The 21,563-nt window shown below is 39.4% G+C and overlaps 1 protein-coding gene across 1 annotated transcript; it reads right to left on the bottom strand.

Moving 5' to 3' along the window:
* Positions 1 to 10,730: 10,730 nt before the first annotated feature.
* Positions 10,731 to 13,801, bottom strand: LOC118477549. Its single transcript, XM_035969288.1, has 2 exons — positions 11,984 to 13,801; positions 10,731 to 11,289 (listed from the first exon to the last, which is right to left on the bottom strand). Exons 1-2 carry the CDS (start codon positions 12,776 to 12,778, stop codon positions 11,104 to 11,106), a joined length of 981 nt encoding a protein of 326 aa, XP_035825181.1. The 5' UTR covers positions 12,779 to 13,801; the 3' UTR covers positions 10,731 to 11,103.
* Positions 13,802 to 21,563: the final 7,762 nt, after the last annotated feature.

Below are 21,563 nucleotides of genomic sequence, written 5' to 3'. Positions count from 1 at the left end.
TCCTGGCCCTTTATTGTTGTCCCTGGAAAAGGATTTGCGTAAAGGTCATACTGATCAATCTGTCAACGTGGTCGATTTATTTCGCTGTTTTTATCTGCCCCCTTTTTTCGCAAAAAAAAAAAAGATTTCTGCTACACATGAGTAAATTTTAATGTTGAAGACAGAATATAATATGGGTATGAGAATGACATAGAGGTGCATGCTTGCAGCAACAATACAAACAACAGAATCAGATGTAATTTTTTTTTTATTTGCAATTATTAATTGTATTATAGCTTACGGGCCTTCTTTTACGCTCTACATTTAGATTCGAGGGAATCGGTTTATTCTTTGAATGTATGATCCGGTCTTGAGTATGACGTTTGCTTAACCATTGGTCTCGAACTTTTTAGTTTGCTTTGCTTTTCTTTTGTTTTTTGTCGTTTTTGTCAGCCTATCCAGATCTTTACGTGTCTGTCAGCAAGTCTACCCATGAGCCTCTATGCGTGTTTGTTGGTCTTTATCTATTTCTGTCTCTTTCTCATTCTGGTTTTTGATACAACTGGAAAAATAGTTGCAGTAATGCTTCCTTTGAATAAACATTTGTGCCTAGTAACTCGGGTCAAAACTGCACCAGAGTCGTCCAAATTTTTAGTAAAAATATACCCCCTATATCGAAAAGTTAAACAAACATAACCACAATTGTTTTAATAAAACATAGTCGTAATTATAAACAACTTACTAGCAAAACAGGAAAACAATGTAAAAAGCATTGTGTACATGTTTCCTTTAAATAAATTCACACAATTAAAAAGAGTCAGTCGGAAGTTATTACTTTGATTTGGTTTCGCAGATCCAAGATTCAAACTTATGTTTATGTTTAGTCAGGAATTTATGCCCACGTATTGTTACTATTTAGGGAGCAGGGTGGGGAGTCTGAATATTGATTTTATTTTCAGGAAGTTGGCGGGACCGTCCACTTTAAAAAAAAGATGATAACGCTATGCAACCTGATTTTAGCAGTTTGAGGATGAAAGGAACAACTTACTTAATATGTCACGGGTCTGCACAACCCGATGTTTGGGTCAAAAAATAGATTTTTAACTTTCTCCATTTTTTGGTACCTGAATATCTTAAGAATCGATAACGCTTGATGTTTCATTATAAAAAGTCAATAATTTTCATTTATAAGCTTTTTCCAGAAAGCACCCTTGTCAAAAGTTGGCGCGTTTTATTCAGATAAGCCCATATTTTGACCGTGACAACTACCGTGTGTCCCCGTATGAACCTATCATGTTTAGTATTGTTGTTCTCCCAAGCTTCTCTTCTTTCAAATCCCTAAACGATCAAGACGATCAGGATATGTGTATTTTTGGCAGTTTAGCAACCATGTGCAGAAATGAGGACTCCTCTTCTCTCAAATTTTGGGTCGCATTTGACGAAACGAATCCCCGCTGCTAAAAATAATAATATGACGTCAATACTCCGTTGATGAATGCCGCGCCACATGTAACCTTTAACAGTATTTTATGATCACCGCTGTTTCTTTTTTCAATTCGACAACCGTTTGACTCTTTTTATCCATCACTCCTTTCTCTGACAGAACCATGTGATTCGGTTTTGTATTTGACAAGATTTATTCTGTTTCTGGCCCCACTTGATTTTTGTCAAGGCCACAAAGCAAGTAATCTGACTTTCTCTCTTTGAAGGTGCAGGCTAATGTGTGGTACGATCAGGTACGATCTTAGAAGTAGTTTTAACTCTCATAATCACATTTTATTTCCCGTTTATTCCCCGTGTTTTTCCTTATAGTTTCCATGTTGTGTGTCATTATTTTGTGAGGAGTGATGGATAAAAAGAGTGAGAGAGAAAGGGAGAGAGAGAGCGAGAGAGAAAAGGAGAAAATGAAAAAGAGAGAGAAAGAAAGAAAAAGAGATAGTGAGAGAGGGAGGGAGAGAGTGAGAGAGGGAGAGAAAGAAAGAGACAGAGAGAGAGAGAGAGAGAGAGAGAGAGAGAGAGAGAGTGCATTTTGTATTTTTTGTCACACATCGAGTAAAGTGAAAGCACACTGCATGTTTTGTCCAATGCTGGACCAATTTAAATATAGATTATCGTATGATGATAGCTCACAACCTCATACTTATAGTGCTTGGAGCTCTTTGCCTTATTTTGTAAAATCTAAAATTAGTTCAGTGGTCTTTGATGAACTTCTTGTGTGCCTTGAGATACTAGTAGTTGTAGTGTTGACAAGTGTAGTCCTGGTGAAGCTTGCAGTACATGTATTACATTGGTCATTGTTTGTGCTTTGCGTTCATTCATAAAGTCAGCTAACCTTGAGCAGGCTTATTCGTATGAAAATGCAAGAGCTAACAAGTACACTTTTTTTAAAAAATGCAAAGCTTAGAGATTGGATCAGCATTAACCATAGCGATGATATTGTTTTTAAAGAACAATAAATCCAATGCTCTCTACCCGAAAACGAATACCTTTATAATGGACCTCCGACATCGGACTCTCGGAAAAAAATAAGAAATCCTTTGATTTATACTCATCCATTTCAATACATTTTAATAATCTCATACGCATCAAAAAGACATTCAAAGCACCTCGAACCTTGCGTGACAGAATGTCATTCGAGTAGGTCAGAGCTATTTTTCACCATCTACAAACGACTCTAGTCTAGGCATTCCACGATTGGTCCAGTGGGGAGGGGAGGGGAGGGGCAGTGATTGTGCGTACTGTAGATGATTCTTTGCAATAGCCTCTACAGTATGACCTATCGGAAACACGGTGTCACTTTCGGGTCCCCAATAAGATGCCTTTTTCTCCACATACAAATCCCAGCACGTGTTCCAGGCGCATTCAATGCCTGGTTCTGCTCCATGGTTCTACGAATAAGTAAGAGAAAATGTGTTGAAGGACAGCGGGGGCTGTTTGAAAATAAAAAATGAACATGTATTTTCATGTACTCTAACTGGCTTACCCTACTACTAGCTCTGATTCAGTTTTTTTCTCCAAATTTTGATCTCATCTCTGTGCCAGTAAGCTAGCCAAATGTAGTTCAATAGTTACAGGAGCGTGATGACGATGGAGAGAAAAAGAGGGGAAAGGGGAGGGGTTTCTTGTACATGTATCTCCGTCCGTCTCTCTTTCTGTTTTCCACCTTCTCCTCATCCCCTACCCCCTCTCTCTCTCTCTCTCTCTCTCTCTCTCCCTCTCTCTCTCTCTCTCTCTCTCTCTCTCTCTCTCTCTCTCTCTCTCTCTCTCCCCAATCTCTCTCTTGCTCTCTCTTTATCTGTATGTATACGTGTGTTTAGTATATTAATATGTGTGTGTGTGTGTGTGTGTGTGTGTGTGTGTGTGAGTGAGTGTGAGTTCACGTGCGTGTGTGTATTTTATGTGTATCTGTTGTCCCAACTCTGGTGCAATTCAAGCACAAGTTATCGACAGTTACTATTGAATGATCGATATTAAATTTGAAAGTAAGTGAGTTGAAACATGCAGATTACATCTCACATAATGTACAAAAATCTCATCGTCGAACGTTAACAATAAGATGGGATGCAATTTTCCTGGTAACAAAACTATCCTTGGACGGTATGTATACTTTAAAAGGGCCTGTCATATGTGTCAGTGTCTGACAAAAGGAAGGGTGAACGACATAGCATAAATTTGCAAGGACAAGAACATTGACGCTGTTCGGTGCTCTGAAGAGACCACGTCAAAGACATCAGTACGTCGTCGCATTCGGAGTGTTGAGCTCCGCCTTTCATAAATTTTTGTTTACAGAAATTTTGAGACAAAATCTCGATTCGAAGGCATGTCATATTTTGATATACAAAAGTATTTCATGTGAACACACCAGGGAACGGATCCAAATGTGTCGATCGTTTTGAGGTGTCGTGCTAATAATGGGCCTTTTCATTCATGAAAAGAGTAGTTTGGCGATGAAGTCCACTTCTATCTGAACGGAGACGTGAACCTAAGAAATCACACTTACTGGAGTTCAGAAAAAAACAGACAACGTCGTTTACCGAAACCTTCACATACACAGAAAGCTACAGCGTGGGTTGAATCGAGTCAGCACAGATTAATTGGTCCGGGCTGATTCAGATCGTTGTCTGAAGATTTTAAATCTGTTGCGAAGATCACTGAGAAAATTTTGTGGGACACCAGGAGCGGAAACATCAGTGGTTCAGGCAAGAGGGAGTAGCTCTGCACACTGCAGCTGTGGTCATTGAGTGGAACCAGAATCACTTCAACTAAAGTCGCGGGATACGTTGTGTTAGAACTTGATGGTATTCCCACCTGAGCCCATGGACTTCCAATCATGGAACTGCCTTAGAGACTTAAAGATTATGTGTGGTCAGACATTTTCCCTCCTTTGTGAACTGAGGCAAAACGTTAAAAAACATTGCTCTACAAAATCTGCGTGAGCATTGACAGAAGGTAATAAATCACGTTTCAACGCCGAGCAAAGGAGACTTGCTCTCATGACAGCCGCCTCGCAGAGCACATTCTTTGACAGCCCAGAACTTTTGTACGAATAGTGGGACTCTCTTCTATGACTTCGTAAAACTAAATCCACAAGTAAAGTCCTCATTTTGCTAAATTAATTTAATGTGCTGTCTATGGCTTTCAAAATGGGAACGCTTGTTTGAATTCCGTCAATATTGGGATACGTTTTATTCTCTCTCTCTCTCTCTCTCTCTCTCTCTCTCTCTCTCTCTCTCTCTCTCACACACACACACACACACACACACATAAACACACACACACACTCACACACGCATACATGCACACACAAATACATACATACACACGCGCCAACACACATAACCAATGAAATTACATACACACGCACGCACGCACTGTGTGTTGATGTTTTCTTGGAATGTCACTAAATGATTCCTCTAATTTGTACGTAATTGGTCAAGCGCAAGAACTAAGATTAATGAAGGTAGTCATGAGCCCCTGTTTCAGTATACTAACTTCAAAAGAAAATGAATGATCAATAGCCTGATAAGTTCTATCAGAAAAATGTACCAACGTTTTAAAAATATCCAATTTATCGCGTTCAAGGCAATGCATTTTTTAACTTTGACGTTTTCCAATCTATTTTTGCGTTTTCTCAAAAAGTACTTTTAAACTATGGTGACCGCGCGGGGGAAATCGTTTTTCTTAAACTATCAGAGCTACATGCTTGAAATTTGGCACACAGGTGCTGTATAAATAGTTCTGTGATCATGGGCGGGGATTTTTTGAAAAATGGATTATTTTTTTAAAGTATTCCCGATTTTCGCTCATCATACTCGTTTCTTTCGATGCTGGTCCAGTGATATAACAATATTTTTCTTTTTTTTAATGATAGGAAAAAAGTCAAAGCCTATGATCACAGATAATTTGTTTGTAAATATGTCTGTAAAGTTTGAGGTTTGAATTTAAATATTTTCTGTGGAAAACGATTTCCCCCGCAACATGGCCAAAAATCCAAGTTGGCCGCCATAGAAACCAACTTTTTCATTAAACTCGACAAATTCCGACATGATTCTTCTAAATATTCTATAATTAGCCTTTATTACCTTTAAAAATTGAAAGAAAGTCAAACCCCTAGAAACTTCCTTGTATCGTGTATATAACCCCTTAAGATGTCAGCCTCTATGTAGTTTCTTTTACACGATAAGGATGGACTGATGACTGGCAGAAGTTCTCAAATCTACGTGTAAAATTCCCGCATGTCTTGACTCTCCCGTTATTTTCACACCCAGAGGAGGCTGGTTGAAGTTACTCGTATGATCTTTGGTACAATGCATGAAATACTACAAAATACGCGCGCTGCTCTGCTTTAGGACAGCAGATCCTGTTCTTGACCTATTGCGACTGCCTCACGACTATCTGATATTAAATAAAGCGTATGTATATTATCCTTTCAAGGGCTTCGTTAAAATAATTCTATAAATTCTTTTTTGGAAATACAGAAAAGGACACATGTAAAGTGTAATTATCTCGCCCATTGGTCTGTGGCGAGTGGCGACAAATTCAGATTTTCAAATATATTTCACGTTTTCCCATTTTCAACTCATCAAATGTCACTATGTTGGCACCCACCAATATGATAGACAATAATTATTGTTCATATAAGTCAGAAAACCTTTTACAACATTGTGTGAAACGGATTTGTTGAGATTAGTTCCTGGTTCATACAGAAAAAACAGTATTTAATTAATTAATTAATTTATTTATTTATTTATTTATTTATTTATTTATGTATTTTTATTTATTTAAGTATTTATTTATTTACTGAATCAATGTTTTCATTGAGAATGTCAGAAGTCAGATCTGAACTAACATAATTGCATGTGATTCGTTTACTTATAAAGGCACCCACCAATATGATAGACAATGATTATTGTTCATATAAGTCAGAAAACCTTTTACAACATTGTGTGAAACTGATTTGTTGAGATTAGTTCCTGGTTCATACAGAAAAAACAGTATTTAATTAATTAATTAATTTATTTATTTATTTATTTATTTATTTATTTATTTATTTATTTATTTATTTATTTATTTATTTATGTATTTTTATTTATTTAAGTATTTATTTATTTACTGAATCAATGTTTTCTTTTTTTTTTTTTGTCCCTTGCCCATGTCTATGATATTGACGCCATCTGATTAGTAGAAAAATGTGCGTATGAGAGTGCCCAATAATGTATAACGTACAAATTTGTTATGACATATAACTGTTACATATAGATGTTTAAGATAATTATAGATGTTTGTGAAGGATCTGAGAGCAATGATGACCTTAGAAATGACGGTGATGGTGGTGGTAAGTGATGATGTGGGATGGTGCTTACGTTTATAATTATAAGAAAACATGCTTCTGTTATTTGATTGTTGTTGTTTTTAAAAAAAATAATGTTAGCGTTAGTCCTATCTTCCTCTGCTCTGATGAGTCACGAGGGATGTGGGCACCCGCTATCCCGTTCCCTACTGGAACCATCTTTAATGTCACCGTGAAGTTCCGAAATGGTGGGCACAGTCTCTGCTATGGTGACCTTGTTAGTATTAGCCTATTCTAGCGGACCAAGACAAGTGAAGAGAGGACCTTAGTAGGTAGCTAGTACAGTGGTAGAGATTATTTTTGGGGTTTCGCAAGGGGTTTGCAGGCAGCAATTCACAATTGGGTTAAAGACTTAATACTTATTTATATATGAAGTTGCAGAGATTCCGACACAGGATCCTCGAACCCGAGTCGAGAGGGAACAATTTACACACAATATTGTATCCCCTCGCCTCAGGGGGAGCGGCCTCAAACTCCCCAATCAAGCACCCTGTGTCTGCATCTACACGGTCTCGTCATACATTTGTGTAATTTCCAAAATGACGTTTGAAAATGAATCTTAAATTTGACAAATCATTAACTGTGTATATGCTACCAGCTAAATCTAGATAGATGTGCTTTGGTTGGACAAGTTACAGTCTGACAATAGTGGACTAGTGTGTGTGTGTGTGTGTGTGTGTGTGTGTATGTGTGTGTGTTGTTTTTTTGTGTATGTGTGCTTGCGCGCGTGTGTGTATGTGTGTGTGTGTATGTGTGGGTGTGTGTGTGTGTGAGTGTGTGTGTGTTTGTGTGTGTGTGAGAGAGAGAAAGAGAGAGAGAGAGAGAGACAGAGACAGAGACAGAGACAGAGAGAAGGAAAGAAAGAGAGAGAGAGAAAAATAGAGAGAGGAGCAGGAGAAAGGGAGGGAGGTAGATAGGGAAAAGGAAAGTAAGACGTGGATTAGGAGAAGACGGGAGAGAGAGAGAGAGAGAGAGAGAGAGAGAGAGAGAGAGAGAGAGAGAGAGGTCGTCCATGAAGAGTTAAACATTATTATTATGATGAGTAGGGTGCTGAGGGAATGGTTATACTATAGAGACTGGCCATCTTTTCTCCCAAACATAAGGCGTCCGTTAATTTTGTCTAATGGGGTATTGAACAATATTATCATGCAATATACTGCCAGAAAAGTATATCGATGAGCTTTACGACCACCTACTTTCTCTCAGCTCCAGCTCCGATTCAAACAAGTTTTGTATATTTGCCGCTTTGCTGTAGCGTAACTTGCTAACACACATCTTTGCGATCAAAAGAATGTGGTTAGCGATGTTTAACTGGGCTTCTGTTACACCTTGCCCTCGTTCACTGAAACCAAAAAGTATGTTACAGTCAGTCATGGGAAAACGGGAGGAAGTTTTGAGACAAATCGTATGAAATACGTATTTCCAGAAGTTTTTTAATAAGGTACAATGAATAAACATGTGCTCAATAACGTCTTTGACACCACAGTGCTCACATAGTTCAGTATTTTTAATGCCTAGGCGATTGAGAAGAATGTTACTTGGGAAGATGTTATGGAGGATTTTAAAATGCAATAATCTAAGTCGAGATTCTTTCGTTGACCTGTGTGCTATGTTGTATTTACATGTTATGTCAATGTTCATTTTTCTCATCCAAAAATTCCGACCACAAATTTCTGCATGTCTTCTGTATTTTAGAAGTTGTCTGATCTCTCTGTTCGATTTGCTCAGTATCTCTAGAACAGTTTTCTTACCATTCGTATTTATTACCTCTCTGGTATTTACCAAAAGTTCCTCGGTGTTGTTGTCACTGACGTCTTGCTTCCACTGTGTAGGAAGAGCATTCATCAACGCATAATAGTCAAAATCAAAGGCAGCATATGTCCCTGTGATATGAGACAATTCCTCCTTACTTTTTAATATTCTCCTATCATACAGGTGATATACATATTTTATACCCGAGTTCATCCATCTTTTTAGGTACAATGATTTTCCTTTATATTTTATGTTTCGGTTATTGAACAAAGGTTCCATAAGTATCTCTATCGTGGAGCTTGGTTCTTTTTTTATAGAAGCCATTTCGATCCATGTATCCATCACACTCTCCCAGAACTTAGAGGCATGACACAATTTTCCCGTTTTCTTGCAGTTTGCTGTAGCCGAAAAAAAGTAATCACACCCTCCTACCTCCGTAAAAGCTAAGTCTGAAATTCTGTTGGGAATATTGTTGGGTCTGCCTTCGGTAACAGTTGCCATACGTTTTAACCAATTTAATAGAAAAACTTTCTGTTGATCTTTAACACTTATAACACCCAAACCTCCTTCCTCAATCGATCTACACATTACCGTTCTTTTTACTTTCTCGCGTGCTTTCTTGTTTGAGTGCCTCTTCTGCCACAGAAACTTAAAGAACAAAGTATCAATTGTATTCAAAACTCTTTCGGGTAAAGACAGTGACTGAATTATATAGGATATTTGAGACAGCAGAAAGGTTTTACAAATAATTACTTTCCCATATAGGGATGGATTCCTTTTCATCCACATTTTCATGATATTTTTCATATTTTCTATTTTGTCTATCCAATTAAGTTCTATGCGAGATGCTTCCTCTGTTGCACTAAAGTGAATACCTAGTATCTTAATTGTATTCCCATTAGGGACCCAACTGATTCCTCCTAATTTTTCAGTGCGTGTTCTATCACTTCCAATCCACATACCTTGTGATTTATCCTTGTTCAGCCTGAGCCCAGAGATGCTACCAAAAGAATCGATGTCCAACAAGGCTGAAGCAAGGTCTTCTTGGTCTTTTAGAATCAGAGTGGTGTCATCAGCATACTGCAAAACTTTGCAAAAATTAATTATTTCCCCTGACAAAATTGTGCTCATTCCAGATATGCTGCTATTGTTTCTTAACTTTATTGACATCAACTCAGCAACAAGTACAAAAAGAAGTGGACTTGTGCAGCAACCTTGTTTTATTCCTCGCTCTGTGTTGAGCCATTCTGACAACCATCCCCCATTTTGTACACAACATTCTGTGTTAGCCATTAAAACTCCCACCATATTTATAAATCCTTCTCCAAAGTTAAACTTTTTCAATGTGGCCAATATTGTTCCCTTTTCTACAGTGTCGAATGCGCGTTGAAAATCCAGAGATACCACCATACCTGGTAGATTTTTTTCAGATGCTACGTAGATAATGTCGTCAAGTGTCCTAATGTGCTCCGAAATGGACCTGCCTTTCAAGAAGCCAGTTTGGTTTTCATTTATTAAAATTGGCATAACACGCTCTAGCCGTATAGCTAATATTTTGGAGAAGATTTTGTAGTCCGTGTTTGTTAACGTTATCGGTCTCCAGTTCTTTATATTGTCCCTTCGTAAATTTTTCCCTTTATGTAATAAAGAAATAACGCCTCTTCTTTGAGTGGGAGATAACTCTCCCGTCTCTAGACACTGCTGGAAGTTTGTAAATAAAGGTTTCCTCAGTTTGCTCCAGAAAAATTTGTAAAAAGGGGTGGTAATTCCATCGATTCCAGGTGCTGAATCAATATTCAACTTATTAACAATGGCATCTAATTCAACAATGCTTAGTTCGCTATCACATATTTCTTTATCAACATCATCGAGTACTGGAAAGCAATCATCAACTTTGTTTGTTTCAATATTATGGTCTTTCTTATATAAACGTTCAAAGTGATTTTTAATGCTATCCACAATATCTACATGACCATACAGATTGTTGTTTTTGTCATCCTGTAAAGAAGTTATAACATTACTACCACCTCTCATTTGTTCCATCCGAAGAAAGTATTTCGTATTCTTTTCCCCTTCCTCAATCCATTTTTGTCTTGATCGTATTTGTGCTCCCCTGGCCTTATGTAGTTGATATATTTCTAATTCTTTCTTTTTGGCTTCAAACTGTTTAAGCAATGTAAGGTCATGGGGGGTTTTCACTACTTGATCATTTAATTTCAAAAGTTCTTCCGTTATTAGAATTTCCCTTAGTTTGAGTGCTCTGCACTTTCTAATACAATAGTCAATTGTATGTGACTTTATCATGACTTTCAAAAGTTCCCATCTTATGGTTTTATCTGTTTCATCTAAAGTCCGTTCTAAATATTCGTCTATGCATTTCTCCATTGAGTTAACGTACTCTTTGTCTTTTAGTAATGAATTATTAAATTTCCAGTATGAAGGCCCCCTTTTAAATTGTTCAGTTCGAACAGTAGTTATGACTGCTTTATGATCCGTACCATATACAAATGTGTGTTTAGAGTCTATAACAAAGGGAAATAACTTAGTATTACAAAATATGTAGTCCAGCCGCCGTGCTGTAAAGGGTGTAGGCCTGGACCAGGTGAAATCCTTTTCTTCACCGTGCACACCCCGCCAGGTATCAACGATCTGACAGTTGGCGATCCAGTCCCTGAATTTTTGTGTGGACATGTCGTCGTGTTTCTCTCCTGTCACAATATCAAGGGTATTGTTATGAACAACATTGAAATCTCCACATATGATCGTGTGGTCTGCCTTTTCATCTTTAAGAACAGAGTAGAGCTTATCAATGAAATCCAATTTATCATTTTTAACTACTGGACCATATACATTAATTGCTACGTATGAAACATCATCAATACTGAAAGACAACCCAAGTATTCTCTCAGTTTTTATACATAATTCCACTGTTTTATACTTAAAGTGTTTATTAACTAATATAATTTGCCCTTTGCTTTTGTTTGTCCCTTCACTATAAAAGAAATCCCCAGACCATTCTAAACTCCACTCACGTGCAGTAGTATTGGTGACATAAGTCTCTTGCAAACAAATTATGTCATACTGTGTACATTTACGGAATATTGCTCTTCTTTTTAGTTTTTTGTTGAGGCCCCGACAATTGAGGGAGGCAATTTTTATAGACATCCAAAACAGTCAGACGCAAAACCAAACTCAAAGTCCTTTTACCTGTCCAAGTCGTTACCAATGGCTACCGAAACGTGGACACACCACTCACGCACCGACCTCTTCGTGCTCACACGTTTCGGTAGTCACTGGCTCCTCATAATCAAAATAATCTACCGTATCTTGCCTTTTTCTCGTGCCACTCACCTCCTGATTTCGAGCTTTCACGCTCGGTGACCGAGCTGGCTCGTCGCTCACCTGTCTTTTATGTCTCCTCGTCTTGACACTTGGAGACCTTGTGTCCTGGCTTCGGGGTGAGCGTACTGGGGGGCGGGAGCGGTCAGGCTGCGGGAAAAAAGAGTCCATATTTGTTTGCCTTACAGCACGCAGGGTGTGTGTCTCTGCCTGTGTCTCCGCCTGTGTGTCAGCGTTAGCCTCACGGATTGTCGCTTGAACATTGGTGTCGGGGGCGGGCTGATCTCCACCGGTTGTATTGGTCCCATCGTCTCCTTTTTTTTCTTTCTGGCCGTAGTGATACAACGTTGGCCTCCAGTGTCCAACCTGAAAATCTTTGGGGAGAGGGTGAGGGGGGACATTAATGTAGACAAAACGTCTACCAGATTTAAACAAGGTCAACTTTCCTTCGTTGTCCCTATAACATTCTTCATAAAACTTTGAAAGAATGGCCACTCCCTCTAGTTTCTTAAACTCTTTTCCTATTTCATCATTGGACACTGACAACGGTATGTTACCAATGATGACTTTCAATGTGGGGGAGTCCTTGGTTCCTTTCGTCACCGTCGGGCTGGCGCTGAGGATAGCGACAAACATTTTGTTAATTATGATGCCCTTAATGATTAGTTGGTTTCTTGCCTGAACCGTAGCAGGGTATATCCTCCACAGTCCATAGAGCTTTTGGGCTCCGATAATACTTCCCTCGCCGGCAACTTGCTCACAGGCCTTACATATTTGGTAGCCTGTGACAGAGCGGTCAATATGCTCTGCAAAGAAAAAACAGGCTGGGACAGATTCACTGTTATTTTTTGCCATCATGTTCACTTAGCAGTAGACGGTTATTCCTAAGAAGAATGATTAAAACAAGGAAACTGTAATATCAGGATACAGAAAAGAACAAGTAAGAGTAAGAGTGAGATAGGGAGTGAAAAAAACACAGCGCGATAGCCAGGCGAGAAGGAATAGAAAAAACAACAATGAAACCGTGCTCGAAGCAAGGTTCACTGAGAAGAAAAAATTATGCAGACAGTAGAAAAGACAGTATACAGTGCACAAATTACAACAAAAATATCAAAACTTACTTGAGTATACGAATGATACCTCTTACCACCACTTACAACCACTTTTCTCCACTGAAATCCGTATCAAAATCACCGATAACACAGGAGCTAAGAAACAGCGACTGACCTCAGCCGCCATTAAACCGGATGTGAGAATCAATGTTTTCATTGAGAATGTCAGAAGTCAGATCTGAACTAACATAATTGCATGTGATTCGTTTACTTATAAAGATATAGAATTCTGACGGAGCCGACCTTTGTGTAATTTTGTGAAAACACACTATTCAGCTGCCAGAATTTGTATAAGCTGTAGCATTCAATATTCTTAAAAACCTGACGGAGCCGGATTCTCAAAATTTTGCACTTGTGGATTTATAAAATTGAACATTTCGACTACTAAGAATCAGTTTAAAGTACTGCAAGTTTTTCAATTCCATTTCTGAAAAATCTGGGCATCCACTGTTTGGAAAAGTCCCAAAGCTGCATGACTAAACGGAAATCCCCAAAGTGTACCTTGCTTATTGCTGATTGTATATTATTATGTATCCTTACAAAACACTTCAGTGAGTTCTTGAAAAAGCAGGCTACAGTCAGTGTGAGTCAGTTGATGATGAGAAAATTTCTTTCAGTTTTAATTTTAGTGGAGTTTTTACGGCGCTCACAACTGCATAAGGTCATATGAGCGCTAAGGGGTGGATGTCAATAGAGAAGTATTTACAGGGAATCACGATTACTCTGTTCACCAACAGCACGAAGTCTGCTTCAGCTATCAAGCACCCCAGAAATAGACGGTCACAAGAGTGTGACAAAACCTACAAAAGAAGTAGAGGGAAAATGACGATAGTATGGATTAAGAAAGAAAAAGCTGCAGTTTCCTGTTGCAGTTCAGGCAGTTATGAGCATATCATTTATGAATCAGCCCATTTACAATTACCATTTAGACCACTCCCATAGAGGGAACATTAACATGCTGTTAAGCGTAGTACAATTCTACTGCGCTTAACAGCATGTTAATGTTCCCTCTATGGGAGTGGTCTAAAGACACCTCAGTCAGGAGCACCTCCCCGAGGGGTAGAAAATCTCTTTGCCGTTGTCGCATGTAGTCACGGTGTTGTCGCATGACGTCACTCCAATGTTGTACACGAAGTTCAGAAGTTCACGACAGGTTTTTCTTTCTTTCTTTCTTTATTTCTTTCTTTTTTTCTTTCTTTCTTTCTTTTTTTCTTTCTTTCTTTCTTTTTTTCTCTCTTTTTTCCTTTCTTTCCCTTTTTCGCTTCGAAATTAAACGTCCACATTGCTGTAGTCCTCCCTTTTGTATGGTGGACGGTGTACCAAGGTCATTCCCAGAAGCTTAACCATTTTCAATATGAAATGCCTCAGGAGAATTATTTGCTTTAAATGGCAGGATAAATTACGAGACACCGAAGTTCTCAAAAGGACAAAAGCCGAGAGTCTGTTGTTTAAGCTCAAACGGATTCAACTTCGCTGGGCTGGCCATATTATCGTAAGAAAGTCTGATTCCAGATTTACAAAGGGGGTATTATATTCTGAACTGTCCCCAGGAAAGCGTGATGTTAACGCACCAAAAGTATACAGCGCTACCTAAACACCCAGAAAATGTCTCTGAAAGACATAAATCCTTCGACATGGGAGAGCATAGCCCCTGACAGACCAAGTTGGAAAGCAGAGTAGTAGTTACAGAGGGCGGCGAGTCATATGAACCTTCACGAATTAAGACTGGCACACATTTTTCCTACCAGAATTGGTCTCATCGGCCTCAGCAGGGGCCACAAGTCATCTTAACCATTAATTCTTCTAATTTAAATTTTCAATTTTTCTTAAAAAGTGTCTTCCTTTGCGGATGTATTAGTAATCGCCAGACATTAACGAATCAGCTCTAGATAAGTCTGGCAACCGCATAATTTATATTGTAAAGGAAAAAAAGCGGAACAAACATGGGTCCTGTGAATTTAAACAACAGATAATTATTGTAGACCACGTTCTTTTGCTGGCCTCTTTTAGGCGAGAAAAGTACGTGACGTTGTGCAGACGTCCTTGGGATTTTATTTTTAAGTCCAATGTCGTCACCAGTGCCTTATTTTGTGTAACGTTATATTTATGTTGTACTTCAAGCTGGAGGCACCTGGTGGGGTCAGGGCGGGTAAATTGCATTGCGGAAGAACAAGAAGAACCAGGGCAGTGATGCTATCTAAGTCAGCAATCTCACTGGTGTCAACAAGTACACATTTTATCCTTGGCTACGGCAAGGCAAAGATACTGGCCTGGTGGGTAGGCTACCAGTTTCATAATCGTGAGATTGCAGGTTCGAGGGTTCAAGCTTCGGCTCGGTCCGACGTTGTGTTCTTGGGAAAGGCACTTTAAACGAGATTCCCACTTTGACCCATCCTTTCGTAGATGGACGTTAACTCGGAGGCCCCGCCTCTTTAATAACTTAACAATGTAGATAGAGGCCTATGCCATTTCACAATTTTTTCACATGACATGACTGCTGCTTTTATGTTAAAAAAGAAATAGAACCCGGCTGAGGGGTTCGAGGGCAAACTACGCATTGACCGGCTTGCGTCCATTGCCTCATCTATGTTTGGGCACTTTATTGCCTTAGGCACATCAGTGGTAATCGTGTGGCCGATCACGAATTTCCCAGAGAATACTTGTATCTGTATGTGACTGACCCTGTGAACAAAGCACCTGTACCTCAGTTCAGGTAAAGATTTTGTGTCAAAGTAAAATGGTTTTATTTGCAATAAATTAGTTTTGAGGAAGGAAGCTTATATAGCTGAAGGCAGGTGAACTCACTTATCGGTTCGACTAGCTTTACAACACGGGTACGTCAACATTTGCATCCACATTATGTAGCCCTTTTTCAGGTTTGACAACCAGACAGATGCTTGGAAAGACGGGAGACAGTCAAGCACGCTGTTACTCTAAAAGTCAGGTGGTTTGATATAATGCTTTTTCACCTCTTTTTAAGGCGATATGAGAACCTCATGAGAAATCTGTTCTTTTCTTAAGGATATAATGATCGACATCTAGTATGTTGTACAATACGTTGCACTTCTTCTTATCAGAAAACTGCCAACTATCCTTTACAATCAAATGTGTTGACAACATGTGGGCGCGCGAGTCGGTCCACGCTGACCTGGTAGGACACGAAGGCTAAATGACTGAGTCCCCTATCGAACGTCCTAGTTCATATTATCACTGTATTCTTCACGATAGTCTAAATGAAACCGTGTGTCTTTGAACAGAAAGAAGCACATGGACTCCATGTTGGTCATTTAATGCACTGGAAGAGTACAACAGACAGACAGTAGAAAAGAAGAAAAGTTGACCTTCCAGCTTCACACTCCAATGATTAACGAAGAGTACGTAAACAACGTGATATTGTGTATTTTAAATGAAGTAAGAATATACTATGTTAGACAGAAACGAGTATTACTTCGAGGCCGTATCCAAGACCCAGAAAGGCTAAACGAGTTTCTGTTTGCAAACGACCAGTGCGTTGTTCACCCAAAACAACAAAGATTCCAAAACCATACCACCAAACTCAACAATTGCTGGGATAAATTTGACATTAGAATAATTACATAAAACCAGAGTCATGAAAATCAGGGAAAATTATAGGTCCCTCAACTTATGTGTGAATAACAAACAACCTGACACAGGTCACAGAGTACAATAACCTTGGCAGATTTAAACAGAAAACGGATTCTTAGATAGAGAAAAAACAAACAAACGAACTTAGAAAAAGCCTACACCATCACCTATCAGTTCGCATCCCATTTATCTATCCAAACACCACTATGGACACAATGTGACAGCTTTCTCACTTCATTGTTTATGCCAACATAATTCTATCAGTGTGAGAACCACACTAGAAAGCAAACCTACAGCATGCGAGATGAAAAAAATGTGTCCTCAAAACCCATAACATCGCTAGAAGAGACAGGGAGAGAAAAGAAAAAGTAGGAACACCTGCTGGGAAAGGTCCTGCTGCCTTTCATTAAAAAGAACAAAGAATGGAATGGTTTTTGCCATCTGTCAGCCAACTTTTGAGATAAGATATTATTTAATAATGACTTCGGCTAAAAAGGAAGAGGTAGCCAAGCAAAAGATTTGGATTCAAAAAGTGACATCATCTTGAACATGATACCTTGGTTTTTCCAAAGACACAACAAACCAAGTTAGAATAACATTTAATTCAATTTTCATCTTCGTCATTCGAGCTTTTTGGTTTCAACAATGTTTCATGAGTCAGCGGTCACGCGTTTTACTGACGCTGTTACCCGTGCGAACAAATCACTTGAAGATAAAACGCAGTTAAGACACTGGCTCTCACGCTACAGCTAAACCATTCTTTTTGCTGCATTATTAATAATATTGTGGTCGTAGATAGAATCTTTTGGCCCGTTGATCAGGGAACTTTTATATCACTTTTCATAGCCTCATCAGTGATACTTGTGTGCTTCTCTACTTGAGCGCGCGCGTGATCCTTGATTAAAGTCGAGATAAGCCTGGCAATCACATTGATTTTGCCAACAGCCCCACCCCCACCCCCAAAAAAAGAAAAAAAGAAAGAAAACCATTTTAAAAGAAAAAGACGGACACAAAAAAGGTCCCGTCACTTTAAACAAAAATGATTTCTGCAGATCACGTCCTTTCTTTTATCTTCTTTTTGATGACGAGAGAGTGGAAAGAATTTGGATTTACTTGAAACTGTACAAGAACTATTATCTGCAGCCAATCTGTTTTCAACTACAGCTGACTAAAATGTTAAGGAACCGAGCCTCTGAAAAAAGGCCCCAGGGTAAATTGAGTTTGACACCTTTGTGTTAGTGTATAGAAACAAATGCTGTTACTATGTCACTGTAAAAAAATGTTACCTACGATGAGGTAGGAGATATTGGTTGTTGTTGTTTGTTTAGTTGTGGTTTTTTGGGGGGTGGAAGGGGGTGGTGGGATCACCAAAATTAATTGTACTATTATGAGTCTCGGATTTGTGATCTCTGAATGAATTGGTTTGAAGACGACAAATTTTGCCGTCAGCTGTAAGTGATCGATCACTGTCACTACAAGATCAAGACACACCAGCCTCATCTCCTACCACCCCAGCCGCAGCGCCTATCACTCATAAAGCCATGTCCCACACGTCCCACTTCACCCCAATCACCGTCTACAATTACCTGACACGGTCCTAGTTCACCATGTTTATACATCATGTTTGGAAGCATGTATAAATTCTGTTATTAAGGACACTAATTGAACATGCTTTGTTTTTGTTATTATTCTTTGGGTGTTGTTTCACGCTAAACTCCTATCAGGTCTCAGTTTTACAAGTGAAACAAAATTAATTGTCAAACTCGTGACAAGCCAAAGTGTGTCCCAGTCTTCTACCGCTTTCCCCTATGTCATATTAATACTGAGGTCCTTAAATTTGAATTTTGTTTTCTTTAGGTAACGTTATGTTTATATCTTTATAGTTGGAGCCACAGGATGGGGGTGAGGATGGTACAATTGTGATGAGTAGAAGCAGGACGAACCGGTAGTAGTGTTGCTATCTCGGCCAGCTATCTCACTGGTGTCAACAACTATAACATCTTATCACGATGACAGTACCCCGTATTTGGTGAATGCAACATTGTATTGTTTTATACGAGAATAACAATCATTCAAAGAACGAATAATTGTCAAACATTTTCAAAAACAAATTTGTTAGTTGTCATTGGGTGATTACTCTATTCAGTTTATTAAGAAATATTATCCTAGTCCATGATTAAAAGTTTCAAGACTGTTTCTTACCAAAGCAAACACAAATTTTAGTGTGTCCCACGCGTTCATATGACCTTATGCAGCTGCCAGCACTGTAAAACACTTACCAAAAAAGTTTCAAATGCTTTTGGTATTAATCATAATAGCCTTATCACCGCCTATGCAAAGGCATGTCTTTCATTTAGTCTGGGATAAATTCATCTCAAATCATCCATTCATTCATACACTCATTCATTAATTAATTCATTAATTCATTCACTCGTTCATTTTTACTTTCAAACATTTTCTAATGAAGCAACCACCTCTAATATTTATAGTATGATGCCGGTAAAGTCATTTGAGAAGAAGCACCTCCAATTTTTGTTTACCTTTCACCACCTATAGAATCGATCCAAGAGGATGGATAGCACTGGAACGTTCCAAACAATGATTATGCAAAAGTCGTTGCATCTGACAGAGAAAGTACTTTTACAACGAAAAGCCAAAATATGTATAATATGGTAAAAATGTGACAAATACATATATTATATACACGCACATACATAATATATATGTGAGACATCATAGTTAAATCGGGCGCTAGTCAAAATGATGAAATCGAAGAAACAGTTATTTTTCTGCCTGTTTGGCAATTTTTATCGAATTTTTGCCATCTGAAAACGTTGATTAAAGGCACAGAATATGATACATGTATCAGTTTTCAAGGGCTCTCAAGCTATTGAAATTATCAAATAATGAGAGCCATTTTCTCCCTAATTTTACAACAGAAACAAGGTGACCTCACCTCCCTCACTTGCAAATATCTCGACTTCTTGACGATGGATATTTTTATCATCGAAAGCAAGCATTCAGATGATATCAGTTACCCCACATGCCCAAAAATTGAAGAGCGCATGGTTCCACTGCGTCATGACACACACACACACACATACACACACACACACACACACACACACACACACACACACACACACACACACACACAAATATAATAAATATATTATATATATATATTATATATATATATATGTATAATATTTTATATATAATATGTATATATTATATTGTAGGTAGGTCTTTACTCACCTGAGTTTTCTACTCGACTGGCCGTTGGAGGACAGTCGGGTCAGGTGGTGCTTTTCGTGTGAGCACTTCGCAAGTCCGTGCCAAGACATGGTCATATCAGCTGCTGTGTTGTGAGTAATTGAGTGTTCGGAGAGTCACTGTATGACCCCCCCCCCCCCACCAGCGCTGACATGACAGGAGGTTCCAGAATCGGGGAGGTGGTCTCACAATACGTCCTGAACGTGAGACCTTCCAGCCTGCTTGTTGTGGTTCCTGTAGAGTAACAGGAGCGGATTGTATAGCTTGGCTAGGCTGGGTTGAATTAGTATTTGTGCTTGGATTCACAAGCAATGAAGAGGGAGGTCGCCCACGTCTTGGTGCCTGAGCAACACGTACTGGTTGCGACAGATCCACAAAAGCAGGTTTGAGTCGGTCGACAAAGATATGTTCCGCGTGACCACTTAAATCGACAAGAAAGGTTTTGTCATGCCTTTTTAAAACCGTGTACAGACCAGCATACGGGCGCTGTAGGGGTTTTTCGTGAGCGTCGAAGAGATGAACACGAACTTCGCTGTGTCTAGTGAAGAGTGGATGCTGAAGGTAGGTGGACAGTGAACTGCTGTCGCCTTGGCTATAGTTATGACTGCATTTGGGATCATAAGTTGTCGAGGCTGCATGACGGGTCGAAAGGTGAAGTGTCACTTGTAAAATATTCGCCCGGTACTCTGAGTGGATCTCCGTACACTAGCTCGGCGACTGAAGTTCCCATCCCAGGTCCTCTTTTGGGGAAGTCCTCAAACCGAGCAGTACCAATCCCAGTTGGTTGAGCCAGTTTGAGCTTTGGAGTCTTGCTTTGAGAGCACTCTTAAGCGACCGGTGGAATCTCTCAATCAGTCCATTGGATTGAGAGTGATAGGCTGTTGTATGATGAAAATTGGTACCAAGGCGCTCGGCCATCTCTCTACACAAGACAGAAGTAATCTGAGGGCCTCTGTCGGATCTGATGTCGATAAGGATGGCACAACGGGCGATCCAGTGATTGATCAGCACACATTCTGTTTATGATGTGACATTGAGTGGGATAGCCTCTGGCCATCGTGTCGTTCTGTCGATGATTGTGAAGAGGTGAGTGAAGCCCTGCGATGGGGGTAAAGGACCTACAAGATCGACATGAACGTGCCTGAACCTCTTTTCGGGCACAGCAATCTTCTCGATTGATGCCTTGGTATGCTTTTGCACTTTTGAAGCTTGGCAGTCCGTACATTCCTTGGCCCACTTGCTTACTTCCTTCCTTTGCCCATGCCAAACAAATCTCTGAGATATCAGGCGGACTGTAGCCTTCATTCCTGGATGGGAAAGGCTATGAAACAAATCGAAGACCTGTCGACGAAATTCTGGAGGTACAATTGGTTTTGGATGTCCTGCCGAAATGTCACACGGCAGTTCTGGTCCTCCAGATTCGATAGCCATTGAAACTGGACGCAATCCTGGAGAAGAGGCGCTGTCGTCAGGAGAAGAGGTGTCAGTGCATTGGGCCTCAGCCATTGCTTTGTAGTCCAGTCCTAATGTGGTCTGGAATATGACTTGGCTCAAACAGTCAGCAACAACGTTCTCCTTCCCAGAAATGTGCTGTATGTCCGTGATAAATTCTGAGATGAATGTCAGGTGACGTTGCTGGCGAGCTGACT

The sequence above is a fragment of the Aplysia californica genome, unplaced genomic scaffold, assembly GCF_000002075.1.
Source record: "Aplysia californica isolate F4 #8 unplaced genomic scaffold, AplCal3.0 scaffold00134, whole genome shotgun sequence".
Taxonomy (NCBI): Eukaryota; Metazoa; Mollusca; class Gastropoda; order Aplysiida; family Aplysiidae; genus Aplysia; species Aplysia californica.
This window is presented reverse-complemented; position numbering and strand designations above follow the sequence as displayed.